This window comes from Chenopodium quinoa, unplaced genomic scaffold, assembly GCF_001683475.1.
Source record: "Chenopodium quinoa cultivar QQ74 unplaced genomic scaffold, ASM168347v1, whole genome shotgun sequence".
NCBI lineage: Eukaryota > Viridiplantae > Streptophyta > Magnoliopsida > Caryophyllales > Amaranthaceae > Chenopodium > Chenopodium quinoa.
In genome coordinates, this window is record NW_018743014.1 from 1889961 (window position 1) to 1910579 (window position 20619).

The 20619-nt window shown below is 33.1% G+C and overlaps 2 protein-coding genes and 1 non-coding gene across 5 annotated transcripts; 2 read left to right on the top strand and 1 right to left on the bottom strand.

The window, feature by feature from the left end:
* Positions 1–9921: 9921 nt before the first annotated feature.
* LOC110729898 (protein CHUP1, chloroplastic-like) lies at positions 9922–14564 on the top strand. 3 transcript variants are annotated; one of them, XM_021909683.1, is made up of 5 exons: positions 9922–10141; positions 10640–10940; positions 11042–11127; positions 12227–12994; positions 13219–14564. In XM_021909683.1, the coding sequence occupies exons 2-5, from the start codon at positions 10793–10795 to the stop codon at positions 14101–14103; spliced, it is 1887 nt and encodes a 628-aa protein (XP_021765375.1). In that variant the 5' UTR covers positions 9922–10141; positions 10640–10792; the 3' UTR covers positions 14104–14564. The 3 variants fall into 3 exon arrangements, with proteins under 3 accessions (XP_021765375.1, XP_021765377.1, XP_021765376.1); XM_021909685.1 differs by having other exon boundaries at positions 9924–10141; positions 11045–11127; XM_021909684.1 differs by lacking the exon at positions 9922–10141 and adding an exon at positions 10157–10359.
* Positions 14565–14681: 117 nt separating this feature from the next.
* On the bottom strand, positions 14682–17699 carry LOC110729899 (GDSL esterase/lipase APG-like). The gene is made up of 5 exons (XM_021909686.1): positions 17342–17699; positions 16825–16955; positions 16184–16417; positions 15224–15479; positions 14682–15144 (listed from the first exon to the last, which is right to left on the bottom strand). The coding sequence occupies exons 1-5, from the start codon at positions 17586–17588 to the stop codon at positions 14948–14950; spliced, it is 1065 nt and encodes a 354-aa protein (XP_021765378.1). The 5' UTR covers positions 17589–17699; the 3' UTR covers positions 14682–14947.
* A 2326-nt stretch (positions 17700–20025) lies between these two features.
* On the top strand, positions 20026–20097 carry TRNAE-UUC. The gene has a single exon. It is a non-coding gene; the product is annotated as a tRNA-Glu (tRNA).
* Positions 20098–20619: the final 522 nt, after the last annotated feature.

The following is a 20619-nucleotide window of genomic DNA, read 5'->3' on the forward strand; positions in this document are numbered from 1 at the left end:
CTCGGAATTGACAACCAATCTTTCCACACATCTTCCCTAACCAACTCAGTCATATATGAATATCATCTCACTTTAGTTGTGCAAAATAAAACAAACAAGGCACTCATGTGTTTACAAGGGTTAGAATAAGAAATCACTCATCCTAATTTGCAATTATGCACGTCGACTTTATGGAATTATCCTCTTTAGATTTGCTAATAGATTTTCTCCACTTGTAAAAAGATGATGCAAATACGGAAGTCATGAGATCCTAAATAAGGGTAGTCTTGGTTATATATAGGGTTAGACGACGTCATTTGGGAATGTGGTGCTAAAAAAAAATAACAAAAATCATAATCCCACTACATAGCCAAATGTCGGGTTCAAACCAACCTTATATCCTCCGTACTACATACAAGCATGCTCTTATTCCCACTTGTCTTCACAAGACAACATAGATTTCTATGACAATTATTGCCTTTCTTTCTTCTTCATGAATTTTGAACTAGAATTTTCATGAAACTTTCACATTTTTTTTTTCTTCTGTTTTTTCTTTACTTTTCAACTTATTTTTTTCTTTGAAACTTAGAGCATAAAGAACTTATTTTTCTGAATTTTTTTCAATTTTGCACTTTTTGCTCTTTTTTTTGTCCAACTTTTTCTCTTTATTTTTCTTTCGATTGTTTTTTCAAACACAACTAAATTGGGCATAAACAATACATCGATTCTCCATCAAATAAACCTACAAAAAGGCTCTAAGGCATAAAATGTAAGGCAACAAAGAGGGGGAATCATGGCTCAAATTGGTTCATCCTAAGAGTTAATGTAAAATAAAAAGAAAATAGAATAAGCATCTATCAAGCACCTAAGAAGTTTTGGCTCTAATTATCTAAAGGAACTTCAACCACTCTTCCACATTGCGTCATAAAGTCTCAAATAATCGCAAAGCAAATCAAAGAATCAAATTACATGAAGGAAAATCTAACACACATGAAGAGAATGACTTAAGTAAGATGTATCAATCAACAATGGATCAAAAGTCTCACATAGGCACTCAAGCTATCCATATTGATCAAGCGGAAGACCATTCTAGCCACAAACAAGTTCAATTCCAAGCCAATTAGTGAATGGGTTTTCAAAAACAAGTTTTTCAATTTTTCAAAATCACACATGTATTACATATCATCATCGAGGCATAGTCGTATAAAGACACTAAAAATCAACCCAAAGAAAACGCACTACTATATACAAAGTGAAAAGTAATCCCTGTCCCAAGCTAAACTTCACATTGTCCTCAATGTGAACATATACCAAATAATAACGAGCAAGGGAAAGAGAAAACTAGGCCCTATTGGCCGGAAGAGGGATCATACCTAGGGGTGGAGCTGGGACCGCCCTCAAAATTATGTCGCATCATATCCCCAAGTTACTAACAAAAACAAGAATAAAGAAAAGGAAAAAAAAAAGGAATGGGTTGCCTCCCATTTAGCGCTTGTTTAAGGTCTTTAGCTCGACCTCTCTTTAGTAGCTCAACCTGGGTCACCACACAGAGAAGATATTCCGTGGTATTGTTCATTAATATATCCACCTTTAAACGGCTCCTTTAGATTAATGTTGATATTCCTTGTATCCGAATTTACCTTCATGTAATTAAACCCATCATGTGGTGGAATATTGTCCTTTTTTCTTATAGGATTTCTATTAGAAACACACTTATCAACTAAAGGGTTAGTAGCATCAATTCTCAAACAAATACCACCATCAAAAGTAAAATTATGGTAATTGAAAAGCTTAAACACAACTTGTTTATCCTGAGCTCTAATGGTCACTTGTCCTTTAGGAAAATCTATTAAAGCTTGACTTGTAGCAAGGAAAGGACGGCCAAAGATAAGTGGGATCTTATGGTTTTCTGATGCGGATATAGAAGGGATCGTTGAGAAATTCAAGGTTTGATTAGCAAGGAACACTCGCAATACTAATCGGGATATATTTTGATTAACAAAGGAACACTCGCAATGGTAATCAAGGATAGGTATGGTTAGAGTTGAACACTCACTCTACTAACCACGAATAAGCTCACTCCGAACACTCCGAGTAAAGCTCACAAACTCGAGTCCACGAGTTCAAGTAACTTGAATCCACAAGTTAAAACAAGAAATAACTTGTATATTTCAAAGTTGATGATTTTCATTCAAAACAAGTTGATTACAAAGCTAGTCTAAACTTATAGCTAAGGAAGTAGTTACAATGAATGAACTTACTTAGCTAAAAATTAACTAACTTAGTTAAAAGACACCCAAAAAATCGCGAGTCATGTGCAGCCCCTCATGTGTAACGGTTCCATGTAAACCGCTACACATTAAAGGCTAGTCAATGCTACTGTCGCTGATTGCTTGCTGCGCACCACAATAGGCAACGGTTTAGTGAAAACCGCTGCTAATCCGCCTGCTCTCCCAATTCAACGGTTTTCGGGAGTTTCTTTCTTTATTACAATAATTAACCCACTAATTAAGCTCTAATAAACAGAAAATTCAAACACCTAATTAACTAAGGAATACAAGGCAAATTATTACGGCAATTACACTAAAAATGGCGCCCAACAAGAGAGTAACTCGCCCATTAAGAACCCCCATAATATGAGTGTAACCCCCTAGCTTCAATGCCTTGTCTCTTGCCTTCAATTCTTGCTTGTAGACTAATCAAGAATAGGGAAATATTCCTACTCTATGTTGAGGTCATAAGATCAAGAATCCAAGGCAAAATATCGACCTTGCTTACTCATTCATCCAAATCACGCATGACTTTTACAAAGATGAGGACATGTTAAAACCCATGCGATACGCCAATGTTTGAATCCATTCCATTGCATGATAAATATTACAACCTTGGAACTATTATATGACACGCACATTTGGGCACTTGAATAACACAAATTGCACCCTTCATGACTAGATATAGATGGAACCATTCCTTCATATTGCACCGTAATGTGACTTGGACTATGATCCTTAACATGATATATTTCAGGAACGATTTCCACATCATTTTCTTTCATATCCACTACAACAAAGTCAACAGAAAAAGAAACTTCACCAATTTCAACTAATACATATTCAACTACACTCTTGGGAAATCTAACAGTCCTATCAGCCATTTAAAGAGATATGAGGGAGGGTTTAAGTTTTTTCAAACCTAACTTTTCATACAATGAAGAAGGCATTAAATTAACACTAGCACCTAAATCAGACAAGACCTTATCAAAATGTATTTTGTTTATCAAGCAGGGGATCATGCAACTTAAGTGGTACACTACTAGAATCAGGTCGATTTCCGACGGAAAGGTTCCGACAAACACGTAAATCCGTCGAAAAAATGGAAATTTCCGATGGATTTAAATTCCCGTCGGATGTTTTCGACGAATTCAAAATTTTCGTCGAAAATTTCCGACGGAAATTATTCTACTGGAAAACATGTACTTTCCGACGGAATTTTCCGTCGGGAATTTCAATTTGCGACGGAATTTCCGTCGAAATATTTAAAAAAAAAAAAACTTTTTTAAATAAAACCCTAAAACACACTACACACCTCCCTTCCTTCCATTCCGCCCCTTCTCTTTCTCCTTCCTCTTTCTCTCTCATCCGTTCTCCTTCTCTCTCCTCTTCTCTTTGTTTCTCGTTCTTTTTCATCTTCTCTTTCTTTCTCTCTTCTTCTTCTTCTCTTTTTCTTCTTTTCTTTCATCTTCTAACCACTACCGGCGAAACTGATCGCCGAAACTGAACCAACACCGACATCAACAACAACCACCAACAACAAAACCGCACAACAACCAGTTCGGGTTTTCAGATTAGGTAAAACGGTCTTTTTTCTCCCTTTCTCTATCTTCCCATGTTCAAAACGAAGGTTTTCAGGTCAAATTCGACCATGAAAACTCTAAACAAAGGTTTTCAGGTCAAATTCGACGATGGTCGAATTTTTACCTCGTAAACCCGATTTCAAGGTTTTGTGTGGTTGAATTAAGGTATGTATATCTTTTTATTTTAATTTTGATTTTATTTTGTTGTTGTTTTTTCGGATCTAGAGGTTTATTGTTTAATTGTTGGTTGAAAATTTATGGTGGTGGCGGCCGATGTTGGTGGGTGGCGGCTTTTGGAGTTCGGATTTTGGGTTGGGGGTGGCGAGGTGGTTAGTAGATCTAGGTTGTATTGTTCGAATTTTTTGGATGTTTTGTTTTTATTTTTTTTCAGTTTGGGTGGGTCTGGTGAGGGTTTGGGCTGATAGTGTGATGTGGGTGCTGGTCGTGTGTGGTGATGGCTGGTGGTGGTTTACGGGTTTTAGTGGGTGTTGAGGTGGTTTAGTGTGTTTACGGGTTAGGTGGGCTGGTAGGGGTTAGTGTGTTTACGAGTTTGGTTTTGGTGGTCGGGTTGTGGGTGGCGTTGGGCGTCTGATGGGGAGGTGGTACGGGTTAGGTGGGCTGGTAGGGATGGTGTGGGGCTTTTTTTTTTTTTTTTTTGAAAATCATTTTTCGACGAACTTTTTCGGGCTGGAATATCTCTTCCGAAGCATGATTTTCGTCGGAAATTCCGTCGAAAAAGTGTTTCCGGCGGAAATTCCATCGGAAAAGGTTGTTTTTCCTACAAATAGCTTTCCGACAACCGGTTCCGACGGAATTTCCGTCAAAAATGGGTTTTCTGGCGAAAAACAGGGTGTTTCCGACGGAAGTTTTCTGTCGGAAATGTCCTGTTTTCTAGTAGTGGTAGGATCTCATGCAAAAGACTAGAGAATTGCTCATTTACTACCGCACTTTCTAATTCCTTATCATTGTGATTATGATCTAGAATTCCTTTCACAAATTTTGCAAATTAAGGCATTTGAATTACAAGATCGGAAAAAGGAATGGTAGCATATACCTTCTTAAGAGTCTCTTAATACTTCCCAAAATGCTTATCGAGCACGCCTTTTGATAACCTTTGCAGGAAGGGCATCGGTTCCTCATAGGCCTGTGGAGAAACATATTTGAGACCTTCTTTCTCACACTTCTCTGTTCTTGACTCCACATTGCACACTTTTTCTTCTAATCTTCCAGTAGACAATTCATCTCTCTTCACGAAAATAGCATTGCATTCGTTTGGACTTTTGCTTGATCTTGAAGAGTTTTTAGATGACTCACTTGTTGTGAAAGTTGAGAAAGATGAGTTTCTATCCTCTTATTTTGAGCGGTGAGCAATTGGATTAAGTTTTCAAAGTATTCATTTTGCTTTGCCTGTAGCTCAAATGGCTTTGATATAAGCTCCTGTTGTTGAAGTTGGGAAGTAGTAAAAGCCTTCATAATGGATTCAAGATCATATGTTGTGGTTTGGGGTGGTTGTTGTTGTGTGGATTGATGATTGAAAGGTGCCCTTGCTTGAAAAGCAGGTGGTGGTTGAGGATTCACTTGAGCTTGATTGTTCATGTATGAGAACCCTTGATGATTTCCCCACCCTTCATCAAATGGCCTTATGGAGGTCGTGGTATAAAAGGCATTAGCTTGCTCAATCGTCATTCCATCATAATTAGGTTGACACTCCCACACAATATGGCTTTGAGTTCCACACTTCTAACAAGTTTCCATCAAGGGTCGAGAAGACCCGGCTTGGAGTTGATTGACTTTATGAGTTAATGCCTACACAGAACTAGTCAACATAGTTATAACATCAACATCATGTTTATTAACTCCCCTCTTGGTGGCATTTCGTCCTCCTAGATGGTAATTATCATTAGCCGCCATCTTCTCAATTAAACCCTTCGCATCAGTTGGCTGGGTTCTTAGTCATGATAGAGCCTCCGGACGCAGCATCAATGTATATGTGAAACTCTTGGGTTAAACCATTATAGAAAGTTTGGAACAACATCCATTCTGGGATACCATGGTGAGGGCATTGTCTTTGTAACGCTTGAATCTTCTCCATGCCTTATATATTACCGTGTTTCAATGCTGAAAATAAAAAAAAATAAAAATAAAAACCATGTTCCAAGAAAGCAATGATGACTGATTGCATGTTCCAATACAAAAAAAAAAAAGAAACCCACATGTACAAGTCAGCAATCCGAAATTCAATTTCAACCATCCATAATATGAAAACGGATGGTGTAAGATGGGGTCTCATCTTTAGAATGGTTCTCACCTAAGCTAAGGGTTCTCACATGATCCCATTTCTCTCTCTCTCTCTCTCTCATATATATATATATATATATATATATATATATATATTGGATATTTTAATTAAAAAAAAGTTATATTTTATTAATTATATTAGGAGGGCCGAATTATCCTGATTAATTAGGTAGGATTTTCAGATTTTCTAAGTGTAGAAAATCTGATTTTCTTAGTTAGATTAATTAGTGATTAATTGGTTTTTTTTTCAAATTAATTATTTTGTACAAAATATATTATTTAAGCAATCATTTTTATTCCTTAAAACCTAGCAAAATAATGCCTAAAAACCAATGAGGAGGTCCGAAAATATGAGCATATAAGGCTCAATATTTTCGGCCACCATGTGGTATTTTTGAGAAAATTATTTTGGTAATGTATTTTAATTATCTTCCTTAATTTCTATTATTTCCCTAATTCCTATTTTCCATCTCACAAAGATTTGATCATCTATTTATTTACCTTAAACCTTTCTTGATTATTCCCAAAGCAAAGTACACTTACCATTTATATTTCATGACTAAACACTTACCTTATTTCTTCATTACTTAATAACCATAATTCTTCCTACACTAAATTGCATTAATTCTTTCATTCATGAGCCTATGAATACCCCCTCATACCTCTCATATTTTTCATACCAAAACCCAATTCTCTTCTTCTCTCTTAATTTTCTTTTCCCTAAACCTTTTCATACTTTTCTTTTCCTCTTTTCATACATAAACCAGCCCGTATACCTTTGAAGCCAATTTTCGGGCACTTGTGGTCAGTTTTGGGGTTTTGCTATTTCATGGAAGATTGTTCCTCTCAAAAAATCCTTGAGGTTAGGCTCAAGAATTACCCGATTTAGAGTTATATTGAAGGAGTTATAGCCTCAACGTAAATCCAATTCTCTTTAATCATATTCCTTTATTTTCTTCATGGTTTTAGTTTTCTAAAACATAAATACCTATTTCAAAGCTATAATTCTATATTAAAGTATTTTTTTAAAAAAAAGAGTTTTATAGTCCATGCACATTAGATTTGGGTTTATGTCTAAATATATTGTGATAGCCTTATGGTTATGTTAATTGCAAGGTGTATTCGTAATTGAACTTTGAAAGTGTTTAAGTGTTGATTGAGATTCGAAATAAAGGAACGTTTAGGTGTCTAGATACCTTTGAAATTGATTGGTTTGAATAGCATGTTGTATATGATTTTATTGGTGATTGAATTAAATTGATTTGAATTATCATTTATGAAATAAAGTATGAATTGCTTTTAATATTTGTTTAATAAATATATTTAAAAGATTGATTTTAATATCATGGTTTGAATGGTTTAAATTACTTATCATGTTTAAATAAAGGAATTGATTTGAAAAGCTTGTTGAACTAAATAAAAGGTTTTGATCTTGAAAGAAAGAGTTATTGATTTTTGAATAGTTATTAACATGAGATTTAATTCTCAAGTATTATCAAAAGGTTGATTTTGAAAGCATGTTGAATTGAATAATAAAAATGAGTTTTGAGTAACCTATTACAAAGGTTGATTTTATTCAAAGAGGAATCACATGAAAATTATTGAATTATTATTAAAGCTTTACAAGCATAATTATTATATTAATCCCACTATACGAATTTGGTTGATAAGACTATGGACTTTTTGTATGACCTGGTCTTTCCTCAAAAATAGTCTTTCAATATAAATATACTAACTTTGGGGGGGGGGGGTGTGCACACTTAGGAGAGGAATTGGGTTTTTAAAAAAGGAATTGGGTTTATATATCATTATTATTGAATTATTGAGTTATTAAAATTGTTTGGAGAATCTTGAGATTTGTTTTGAAATATGATGTTTGGAATTATTGAATTAGATATTGGAATCTTCTATGATTGGTTTTAAAAGCATGTTTGCTAATAAATTGAGTTTACTTATCTTGCACTTATCGTACTTAGCATATTTTGCTAATCCATATTTTGTGTTTGTTTTGGTTCGTCCTGTTTTCCTTAATGGTAAGCAATGTTGACTAATTTCAGGTGGAATCATGAATGAGCATTTGGGAGTCCTTGGATATGCTTTACCTAGTTTAGGAATATTGGTTTTTGTCTTTATTTTGAGTAATCATAACAATGGATACTATTTTTTAAGTATTAAAAAAAAAATCTTAGAAAATAATTTCTCAACAGCAAAATACGAAGTAACATATGAAATTTTTTTAGTTTACATTTTATTTAGATCAATTAACAAGACTAACATTTTTAAGTGGAGAAAGAATCCACGCGTCTTTTTGAATTTTATTCTATATTGGGAGTAATTTAAATCAAGTGTTAAAGTGTTTTCATTGATATTTTTATTAGGACTTCTGGAACTTCTGTCTCTAAACTTTGGATTATATTAATTGATCATAATAATCTTACTTTTTTTGTTCCTTCCTCTCCTTTTTCGATAAATATTAATTTGGAACATATAAATCCTTCGCTATATTTTATGAATGGAATCTATTTTGATGATTCGGTCAATAATTCAAGTACCACTAGAGTGGTTATTCAAGATCATTTCAGGTCATTAAATTTTTACAATATTAGTCTTTCTAATGTCCTACGCACTTGCTTGCTGCATGCCCTTCATGATAGTCTTATTTAAGCAATTGAGCACAATATCATAAAGTTGCTAGACACATTCATAAATACTTTCTCTTGTTGCATTTATAGAAAAACTAATCAGGCAATAGATTATGTTGCAATTTTAGGCCATCATGATACACATCAAGACAACAACCTCTTTGGGTGATCAAGGTGCTTATAAAATGACGTCAAAAGTTGCTCTTCTTTTTCATTCCTCTCGTAAGCTAATCGTGCAATACATTATGTTGCAGCTTTAGGCCATACACCTTAAGATATTAATTAATTAATTTATATAAATAGTAAATTCTCTTTCATTAAAGAATTGTCACAACTTCCTATGTAGCTTTCCTTTCCAAAATCAAGCATTTAACCTGTTAGGATTGGTGAGTGCACAGTGGAAGCAAATTAAAGATGTAGAGATTGTAGGCAAGATAAGAGTAAAGAAATGAACACACAATATTTACCGTGGGAAAAATTATCAAAAAATCCACGAACGACGAGCGTCTAAATTAATCCACTATATGAAAATAGGAGAGTACAAGTAGTACAGGAAACTCTCACTATAGGAACTCACAAAGGAGTTATGTAGGAAGGCTAGTGTGTATAGTATAACTTCTTATGTGTGTGTTAAATGATTGAATGCCCATAGCCTATATTTATAAGTGTAGATGGAGTTTTGAAGAAATGGCTGAATTCCAAAAATTCCTCCATCATTCTTGTATCCATAATGTTCTAGAAAATTCACGAACCATGTATTATATAATAATAGCTTCCAATGCCAATAATGCTCTACAACATTCAAGTAGGATATTATTTTAGAGAAATCAAGAGCGGGTAATGACCTCTCTATAACTTGGAATTATAATCGATCATGGAATTATAATCGATCATCATTCCATAAGTTCCTTTCTAGTAAGTTCTTTTCTCCACTTGGCCAATACCCACCTTTTTTTTTTTTTTTTTTTAATTTTTTTTTAATTTTTAATTCTGACTTTATGTCATATCATCTCTCTTGGTTTCCAACTTAGAATCAGCATATAACTCTCTTTCTAGCTTCTTTCACCATCCAACCTAACTTTTATGCCATTTTGTGGTTTCTAAATCTCTTATTATGGAACATTTATTTAACCGACCTTAATAAAAAAAGACAAATATTACAAACAAAAAAACCATATAAAAAATGACCAAATCTTAATACAAAAAGCCAATTTTATAACAAGAAACAAATAATAATGAAGATTTGTTATTGCTTTTACAAATATAATGATATAGACAGAAATCATAATTTAATTATATAACAACACGATTACACGAGCACAACACCTATACGTTTACTACTGTTCTTCTTCACGTCCATTATTCCAAGGTACGTATATTCTCCCCTTTATGCTTTTCTTCCTCATTTCATGATCATCAATAATTAAATTTGAAGTCTTTTTTTCATCAATTTCAAACGAGCATTTCTTACTTATTTGAATTCATCATATTCCAAAAGAATTTGATTGTTTGAGTTACAAGTATTATTGAATTTACGTGTATGGGTTTCGCAAATTCTTGTACAAGCCGGTCTAACTAATTGACAAGGTATTAGTTTATGTATATATATTTGTTACAACAAGTTTGTTGGTTTTGAATTAAATATTGAGTAAGCTACATAATCGTCTCAAATTTGTTTATTTTGAAATTTTGTATCTAAATGATCATCAAAAATTGGATTTTTATTGTTGTTGTTGATGGGTTTTTATTTATTTATTAATTTTTTTTTCAAGAGGAAATTTCATGCTTTGACTTAATTATTGAGTTCTTTTTTCCGGGTTCTATTGAGTTCTGGTAGTAATTCAGTTTTGTATTTCTTGTGATTTAGGCTGTAATATTTGAGATGGAGGATGATGATGAAGATGACAAATGATCTCTGCTTTTTCCTCTGTTCTTGTTCTCTGTTTTAATTAGGTGGGTGTAAGAAAAAACTATAGATTAGAAAAAATAAATAAATTTACAATCAATTTAATTAATAAAGATGATGATGATAAAAGATAGACAAGATATAAAACCAATATTGATGAAATTTGGTGTGGCATTAGCCTTATCGTTTGCTGGTTTCCTCTATTCTCGAATTCGAATTAAAAGGATCAATCCACCTGATCCCCCTCTTCCTCCAGTTTCAGGTTTGTAATGATCTTTTTGAAATTTAATGATTTTGATTAGTTTAATTTAATTGAGTTTTCATAAGTTTGATTAAAATATGTTTTCTGTAATTTTTTTTTAGCAGATTCTGATAAGAAAGCTGATTCTGAGGGGAGAATCAGGGTTAAGGATGATAATCAACCTGAGATGGATTTAGTTGATGCAGATGTAAGTTTGTTCGTTTCGAAAATTAATTGGATTTCTGTTTAAATTTGATCAGTTGCTTAATTGCTGATTAATGGTCATTAATTTCAAGTGATGTGAATAATATTAATTGGTCAAATGTAGATGAAATCCTGTAATTATATGTGGATAATGAAAGCTGGAAATTCAAGCTTAATTTTTCTTCTTATTTCGAATCTATGAATTTATTGATTGAATTAGGATTATTTGGATTTTCTTGATCGTTTGCTAAGTAATATGTTCTTGTAAGCAATAAAAATCTTATGTTGCGATAGACTTGGATTTTCTCTAATTCTGATCAAATATCATATTATGCTAATAAGAGCATAATTACACCGATTTCCAACCAAAACAAAACTGTTTCACACCGCTGTTACCATGATTTGATTGTTATAAACTTAATCTGTTAATCATGAGTAACATAATCTAGATAATGATATAGATTACAAAAATCATTTACATAGGAAGTAACTTAAAATTTTGACATTCTCTTTATGTATTATTTTGGTAATGCAATTCATATGATGAACTTTTCTATGGCTTTGGACTTTGTAAGCTGAATTATACACAATTGTTATTGAAACCTTAACATGATCGTTGTAACATAAAGCTAAAGATTATTTTGTGAATGTTAAAAAAATTCTTTCTTTCAATATAATACTTCATTAATATTTAGTTAATAATCTGAACGGTTGTATCTAGATGCTTATTCTGACAAGAAATGTTCAATTTTTTTTCATCAAATAATGACTATTCATCGATTTTTTTCATGCGAATGGGAGGCAAGAAAACTCTATGAAAAAGGGTTGGTTCAATTCGATCTTGTCTAAAAAAGAGTTTAACCACAGATACGGGTGTGGATTAAGTAAATCAATGGACAGTCTTGGTCCTACTGAAAATACCAGTACAACGGAAGATCCGAGTCTAAATGATACAGAAAAAAACATTCATAGTTGAAGAAATAGTGACAGTTCTAGTTATAGTAATGTTGATCATTTAGTTCGTGTTATGGACATTCGGAATTCCATCTCTGATTCTTTGACTTTTCTGATGAAAAATTCTTGCATTTTGCTCCTTTAATCAGGACAAGCCATGCATTCGTGTCCGTGTTGATAATTCAGCCATACATGCCTCGCCAAATGGTAGATATAGTGGTGATCGAGATGCATTCTTGTTACCTGAATTTGATCAAGTAGTCAAGGAATTTGATGCTGTAAACTCATCGAAGACTGATGGGGAGAGTTTTACGGTAAAAAAAGATTTGCCTAAATCACTAAGAAGAGTAGAAAGGGATGACTATGAACAAGAGATAAAGAATCTTCAGAAAAGGATAAAGTTCCTTGTAGAAAGAGAAAGGAAGCTTGAGGTTCAGTTGCTTGAGTATTACGGCCTTAAGGAGCAGGAAACGGTGATGATGGAGCTCCAAAATCGTTTGAAGATCAATAATATTGAGACGAAGCTTTTCTTGATGAAGATAGAGAATTTGCAGGCAGAAAATAAGAGGCTAAAGGAGCAGGTTGCTGATTATTCTAAGGTTGTTTCCGAGTTGGAAGCTGCAAGGGAAAAAATCAAACTGCTAAAGCGGAAGATTAGGTCTGAGGCTGAGCAAAATAGAGAACAGATCTTAGACCTTACACAAAGAGTTGTGAATTTCCAAGAGCACGAACATGAGCATGAGGCTAGCACTAGTATTTCTGATGATCAGTCTGAGGTGCAACGACTTACTGAGTTGGAGGCTGAAGCTGAGGAATTAAGAAAGTGTAACGAGAATTTGCAGCTAGAGAATGCTGATTTAGCTCAAAGATTGGAATCTACCCAAATTCTTGCAACCTCCCTTTTTGAAGATCCTGATGTAAGTTTCTCTCCATTCCATATTTCTGACAAGATTTTTCAATTTCTTAGTATTTTTGTGGGAGTTTAGGCTTTTTAGGCATACTGGTGCATGCATACACGTATTCAGGGAGTTTAGGCTTTTTAGGCATACTGGTGCATGCATACACGTATTCAGAACTTGTAGTTTTTGTTATTGTACCGAAATGGTTTAGTGTTTGACTTCTCAAGCTCTTAAACTTACAGAAAGAGGAGCTTCACAAAGAAATGATTCGACTAAGGGAAGAAAACGAGAAGTTGACAAATGAAGTTGAGAGGCTTCAAGTAGATAGGTGTGGTGAAGTGGAGGAACTAGTCTATCTCCGATGGATAAATGCCTGTTTGCGTTACGAATTGAGGAACTACCAGCCTCCACCTGGTAAAACAGTTGCCAGGGACTTGAGTATGTGCTTAAGTCCTACTTCAGAGCAGAAAGCAAAGCAACTAATACTCGAATATGCTAATACTGAAGACGGAGCAAACAAAGAGCCACCTAGCCTCACAGACTTTGATTTTGATCAATGGCCTTCTTCACAGCCTTCTTATCTTACAGACAGCACTGATCACGACGAATCCTCTGGTCCTAACTCTGTTCACAAACCCCACAACAAGAAAATCAAGTTCTTTTCTAACCTAAGAAAGTTAGTTAGAGGAATCTCTAGTCATCACCACCATCATAGTTATAATCATAATCAAGGTAACCAAGTTTCTCCGATGTCTAGATCATTTTCGGTTGATGACATTGGGATGAAGTACTATGGAGCAGGACATAGTAATTCAAGAAGCAACCCCCAGAGTCCAAGATTAGCATCATCTTCTCAAAACTCGAACAACTCTTCAATGGAATATCAACCACTCACAAGCTTGGCTGAAGAAGAAGAGAATGCAAATCGGGTGAGATCAAAATCACTTAGTGGAGTTAGCCATGTGCTCGGAAGAGAAAGACCTGGGGGTTTTTTGTCCTTAGATTCTACACCGGTACAAGAGTCAGATTACTGGCAAAAGTCAGATTTGACAAAGTATGCTGAAGTCTTCAGGGAGACTAGATGGTTGCAGAAACACAAAAAATCTGCATCATATAGTAGTGGATGATTGAGGTAACACAAGAAATCTGCATCCTATAGTAGTGGATGATTGAGGTAACATATAATGTTGACTCAGAATGAACTTAGGACGTCCTGTGTACATAAGAAATATTGGGAATTCATCACAATATCCTCAGCATTTTATATTTGAGGATTTAACTAATTTTGCGTCAAATAAGAATGACATGCTTGGATAATATACAAATGGTTTGCACATACGTAAAGGTATGACTAATATATGTTTGCTGATGATATGTATGGACTTATGTTGCTAAACGAGTGATTGGATTGAGTCCATTGTGTTTTATTACGTAATTTGGTTTCCACTGCGACAATGCTGTGAACATTAGCTGAGGTATTTCTTCATAAATTAGTCAATATAATGAAGTAACAGCCCTGTTTCAAATCTTCTGTGTTTATTTGAGCATTAACATATATTGTAATCAAGCTAAAAACTGCTTAATCTTACTCGCTCATGACTTTTAGCAGTGAATTATACTTGCATTCAGCTCAATTTCAATTTTGTACTGTTGTTTGATTGAAATACACACTGCTACTTTGTTATTATTGTATATGATGAACAAGTTTCATGAATAATTCGAAGATTTATATTGAAATGGTAACATATAAGTTTCATAAACTCAATAGTTACAACAGATGGCTTTGATATGTAGTATCATATACTTGATTACACACTGATTTTCTTGTAACAAGAGAAGTCTTAGATTTTGAGAGCAAACACACTGATATGAAAAAAGCAATGAGGTAAATTTTAAAGCTAGCTCAAGAAGACAGTTGTACTATGTAGTATACAATCTTTGTAGAAAAATAGTTGCGTGCTCGAACACCATTCAACTGATGAGGTCAATGCCTTGAACTATGAGGGCATCGGCCAGAACCTGATTAGCAGCCTCAGAAGGATGCACACTGTCCCAGAACACGTATTGGGTGGCGTTACTGCATGTTCCGATAGACTTAGGATTACATAGAAGTGATGTCGTCTCTATAGTTCCTGTACCACAGCATCCCTTCCTGGCCTCAGCAAATCCTATAAGAGAAAAAAATTCAGTCAGTAAAATCATTGATTACGTTACACAATGTATGTTGTTCGTCGAAGATGTGCTTACCAGATTTTGAGGGAGATTGTACTAAATCGAAGAGGGGCTTGTAAATGTCGAAAATAACAAGTTTAAGGCCAGGGAGCTGTTTCTTCAGCTTAGAAGCAGCTGCATTGAGCTTATTATTGAATCTCTGGGCGTCGGAGTTAAGCCGTGAAACACAACCATTCTGGTGAAATCCAAAGAGTGTGATGGTAGCTGGTATGCAACCTAATGGGGGAAGTGAAGTTGCTCCAATCTTTCTTGCTCCTAATCCATAAAGCTCCTGTAGACCAACACTAAACATTTTGAGTCTCTCATTTGGCAATCTAATAATATATTATCCGTTGGACTAGAATTAATTATCACATTATCCCATATTAATAATTATGACTATGATTACACCAATAGTTACATTTAAATCATTAAGTGACCATAAATTTAGAAATATACTCCGTCTATGTATATTTTAATATATGAAGTCTTAAATTATGTGAAAATTTTTCTTTAACAAAAAATTATGTGAAAATTTTTCTTTCAAAAAAAAATTATGTGAAATTCATTTTCAACATTAATGTGATCATAATATCTAGAATCGAATAGTAGGTTTGGTCCACAAACCACAACTCATAAGGTAGACACTTGGGCAAGTAACATAATTATTGCACATAACGGCCCATAATGTGTGGCTACAAATTGTAAATTTATGACCAAAACTAAAAATTCAACCCAATAGGGTTTTGTGCACGATGTCCTTCCCAACATTTTTTTCAAACAATGTGAAAATAAATATACCTAACCCAATAAATGACCTAAAAATCTAAAATAATTACTCCGGAACACCGGTTTAATATTTTTAAGGCATTAAAAAATTTCGTGTTATGTAAAAGGATTGGGTTAAGTTTTAACAAGTCTAATCTAATTTTTCAAATGAATAATAATAATAATACGAAGTATTAAATCCAAAGGGTCGGGTTGAGTTTTGATTACCTGAACAAAGTTGGAGAAAATTCCAACAAGGTAAGAAGAGTACTGGTCAGGGGTATATAATTTGTTGATGAAGGGATTGACATAGTAATTCTGAACAAAGTCACTGCTTCCAAATCCAGCTATGTAAAGAGCATCCTTTAAGATTGACTTAGCTTTACTGTCACCTGCCACCTTTGCTAACTTCCCTTGGTACTCCTTGTAGTACTCTAATTGTTGCGACAATGGAATTGCGTGCTGCACTCCAAATTAAATTCATTAGTAACTACGATGTAAAATTAAATACGATAGTTAATAGTCTTAATATATAACTATAGATTTTATGACTAATTATAGCCATAATTGTCAATTTATTGTCATTTTTTATTTGGTTAGTAATAGTGTATACCTTAAGATTAAAACTGAAATTTGTAACACTCACTCGTGTATATATATAAATCGATGATTGTTACACAATTACAGTTAACCTTAGGTTACACTATGTAGTTTGATTTTAACACTTTGCTTGTTTTTTTTTTTTTAAATCTTAAATTAGACGCGCAAAGATGAGTTAAATTGTATTTATGCTATATGTTATGGCTGTAACCTTTTTTTTATGAGATTATTAAAAAAAAGAATGTAAAGTAAGGTAGAGTTGACTTTACACTAAGAGCAGCAGTTTTCTCATCATAGCCTGATCCAGCAGATGCAAAATTAGCTCCAATAAGAAGGTTCTTTCCTGATGCTTGTGGGCTTAAGTATGCTGGTGCATATGTTGTGAAGCCCAGAGTTTCAGCTATAAGATTAACATGTTCCAATTTATACATCAAAATTGCCAATAAAAGATAAAACAAATAAGTAAGTTGGTTTACAATTACTATAAATATAAAACATGAATTATGATCAAACTTTGACTTAAAGCAGACTAAAACCCCCAATTAAAACCTCTCACTCCGGCCTCACTTTAATTTTTAAGTCATAAGATACCGATGTTGCAACTAAAATTGGTAGGTAAAGACCAGTGTTACCATATCAACCAATCTTGATACTTAATCACCAAAACCCAACTAGGGTTGTTACAAGTTATGCAACGGATATACCCAACATAGAAATAATGAAGTATATATATATATAAACAAAAGAATGAAAATCAAACTTAATGATAAGGGAGTTAGAAAGTACCAGTAATATCAGTGGCTAATTTTCCATTACAAAACCTTCCAGTAGGTTTATGATTAGCAAAATCCCTACCATAAGGAGGATAATCAGCCTTGAAAATGGTAGCAACATAATCATTGTTTCCTACATCAACTGTTGAATCACCAAATGTGATAATTGCAGGAACTAAACTTGTATCTTGAGCATTTACAAATAATGCAGATCCTAAAAATATTAGACTAAAAACTACACCTTCAAATTTTATGCCCATTATATTTTTTTTATCACTTTAAACTATAAAGTGATATACCAGTATTTTTTATTTTTGGCTTCTTAGAAAGGGTTCAAGGCTATTTAGTGTAGTTTACATTTATTATAAGGGGGGTATATATGGTGAGAGTGTGCATTGAATGGTTGCATTAAGGAGACACTTTAGTGGTTGAATGTACATTCAAAGCTTTGGTTTTTAGTTTTCTTGATGATTTATACTCTAATCTTCTTAACCAATTTTGCAATTATGCACCTCCCTTACTTGTATGATGATTATTCTGAAAGACTGGTTAGCATTATTTGGCATTGAAGGTGTCATGTTCAATTCAAGATGATCAATCTTATCTTGTAATTATGCGGTGATTAATGTGAGAAATTTGGCGTACGTTTTATGTAATCTGACTCGGTCACTCAGGATCTATTTATTTCATCTTATTTGTATGTACAAAATAAGTTCAATTAAAAGAAGTTAAGAAAAACTTTTTTTTTTTGGACATCGTCATATACAGGTAGCAATTTCAAACAAGTTTAGATTAAATATACGGGAATATACAAGTAATTTTTAGACAAAATAAGCTCAACCTTACAAAGCCTTAACTAATCTTCAGTTGTTTAATTAATTTCTTTTACTTGCAACATTTCTTAAATTACGCTTGTCAATTCATTATTTTAAAAACTAATATATTTAGTTATTAATAAGTAAACATTTAAAATTTGATACGATGAAAGTGAAAATTAAGCTGATTAGTTTACAAGATCCCACATAATCATCTTTTCATTAACAATAACAAATCATAAAAATCAGAATAGAGTATGTAGATAATGTATTAGTCAAAGTGTTGTAAGCAAAATATAAAGAAATAGAGAAAAGTATTACTCGTACATATTATTCCGTATACAATATCTTTCAATATACACATACATCAATGAACAACTACAGGGTATTACTCATCAATTTCAAAAAATTGATGCATTTGCTCATGTTTCATAGAATTGTGTGCATAACCTTAAACAATAGTAGTTATAATGAAATGGAGAAATTTGTGTTATACAAGGTTCTTTCTAGATTAGCCAAATTTAAAAAATAAAAATAAAAAAAATGATTCTTACGAGAAGATAAAACGAAAATTGTTCTGATTAGCCAAACATACGACTAATGAATTGAAGTTGAAATATCAACTAAATAGTGGAGTATCATTATTTGATTCATTGTACTAGGAATTAATACTTAGTAATTAGTGAAAAAAGGAATTAGGGGTACGGTCAAGAAGAATTGAAGTTTACACAAAAAATTATTCGGGAGTGTAGGTCATGAACATTAAGATTAGAAATCAATCAAAATTATACTTGTATATCATACATTAATCATATTCTGGATATCGATAAAATAGTTTGTTTCTACTAATTAAGGCTTTATTGTTGAATTTATGGAAATCTTCTTTTCTGTCACAAGAGCTACCAACGTTAAGATGTTATAGCTAAAGAGTAAATATAATGCTACCATTAATATAGTTTTTTTTAATAGCAAACCCTAATAAATGTAGAAACGTGCACATACAACTAACTACTATACATTGTTTTTTTATAACCTTTTTCTTGAGACAAAGACATCCCAACAATTTCAAACATAATATGTTACACTTGAAAATGGTAATAACACTCAAGGTAACAACTCTAGAAATGGCAAAAATTGGAGGGAGAATGCCGTATAACCAAGTGTATGTGCATTACTAGTGCAGCAAGATATATAATAGCAATAATTGAGGTGACTAGATTTAATACAAACACATTTTTGTGTCCTTTTTATAGAGGGGAAGTTGGGAATATAGCAAAATTAGGTAGTTGTGATTGAGATTTGATTGTTAAGCTAGATAGGTTGGAAGATGGTCTAGATAAATATACTAGCAGCAGTCAGCTACTTGCATGTGGTGTAAATTTAATGAGAGTAGTTATAAATATCTTCTATATTGTCAATAATTATGTCAGTCTTTCTTTCATTCATAACTAAATGAAAATATTGGACAGCAGAACAGCTAACTTATATATGCGGGCAATGCAGCTCATGTTGCTTGCCCCTTTTCGTTTTGAAAATTGGAAGTGTATTTGTACGTACAATCGGATTAATGGTACAATTAATGTTACTCCGTATTTTTTATTCGTATTAATTTTTAATTTTTATTTTTGATTTATCTATCGTGTGTAGTTATTATTGTATGTATATGGTACAATCGGGTATAATGTTGATGTTTTAAAACCTTTTTTAAATACTCGACCGAGTAAAAGATTAAAGAATAATAAGATTGTCTTTTCTGGAGGCACTAATCCGCTAACAAAAAAAAAAAAAAAAAATTAAATGGAGGCTAAACTATAAGAGAAGGAAAGGAATAAATTAGATTATATAAATAAATAATATAAATTACATTATAAACAACATCAATTCCGATGTCGTCCAGCGGTTAGGATATCTGGCTTTCACCCAGGAGACCCGGGTTCGATTCCCGGCATCGGAACTTTTCAATTTTTTTTTTCTTAATGATTGGTCATAGTAACGTTTCATTACCCTGCTCTTGCCTAAAATAAAAGTTTAAAACTCACCTAGAATTGTTGCAACTTGCAATTTGTTTAAAATTTTTCTGCTATTACGATTATATATTACATAAAAATTTAGCAGCTAATTCTAATATTCATTACCTATGGTCAAGGCGTCAACTATTGACAACTTAGATAATCAAGCACAATCTTTATTTAAGAGTATCAAGTCTGTACTGACAAGATGAGACTAGGCAGTGGTTTTGATTTCGAGCAATTTTGCAGAAATGCAAGAGGATGCACGAACATGCTTGCACTAGCACGGTTATGTATATGCTTAAGGTGGTTTTTTTGGCTTTATAACTTATAAGTTATGCCTCAGTCATGCATATATTTTTCTTTTCGAAAGTAATTAAAGTGTCTAGGAGATTTGCAATCACGTTATTATACTTAAACTAAAGTAATTAGAAGTAGCTCCCTCATCGAAGCATCAAGCAGAAGAA

Bases quoted from the DNA above. Each gene is read 5' to 3' on its own strand.
- LOC110729899 (XM_021909686.1), bottom strand. From the start codon at position 17,588: ATGGGCATAAAATTTGAAGGTGTAGTTTTTAGTCTAATATTTTTAGGA. The intron at 16,956-17,341 runs GTACTTTCTAAC...TTAATCTTATAG, and splicing joins ATTAGCCACTGATATTACTG to CTGAAACTCTGGGCTTCACA. The intron at 16,418-16,824 runs GTAAAGTCAACT...TTTGGAGTGCAG, and splicing joins AGAAAACTGCTGCTCTTAGT to CACGCAATTCCATTGTCGCA.
- LOC110729898 (XM_021909683.1), top strand. From the start codon at position 10,793: ATGATGATGATAAAAGATAGACAAGATATAAAACCAATATTGATGAAA. The intron at 10,941-11,041 runs GTTTGTAATGAT...ATTTTTTTTTAG, and splicing joins CCCTCTTCCTCCAGTTTCAG to CAGATTCTGATAAGAAAGCT. The intron at 11,128-12,226 runs GTAAGTTTGTTC...TCCTTTAATCAG, and splicing joins TGGATTTAGTTGATGCAGAT to GACAAGCCATGCATTCGTGT.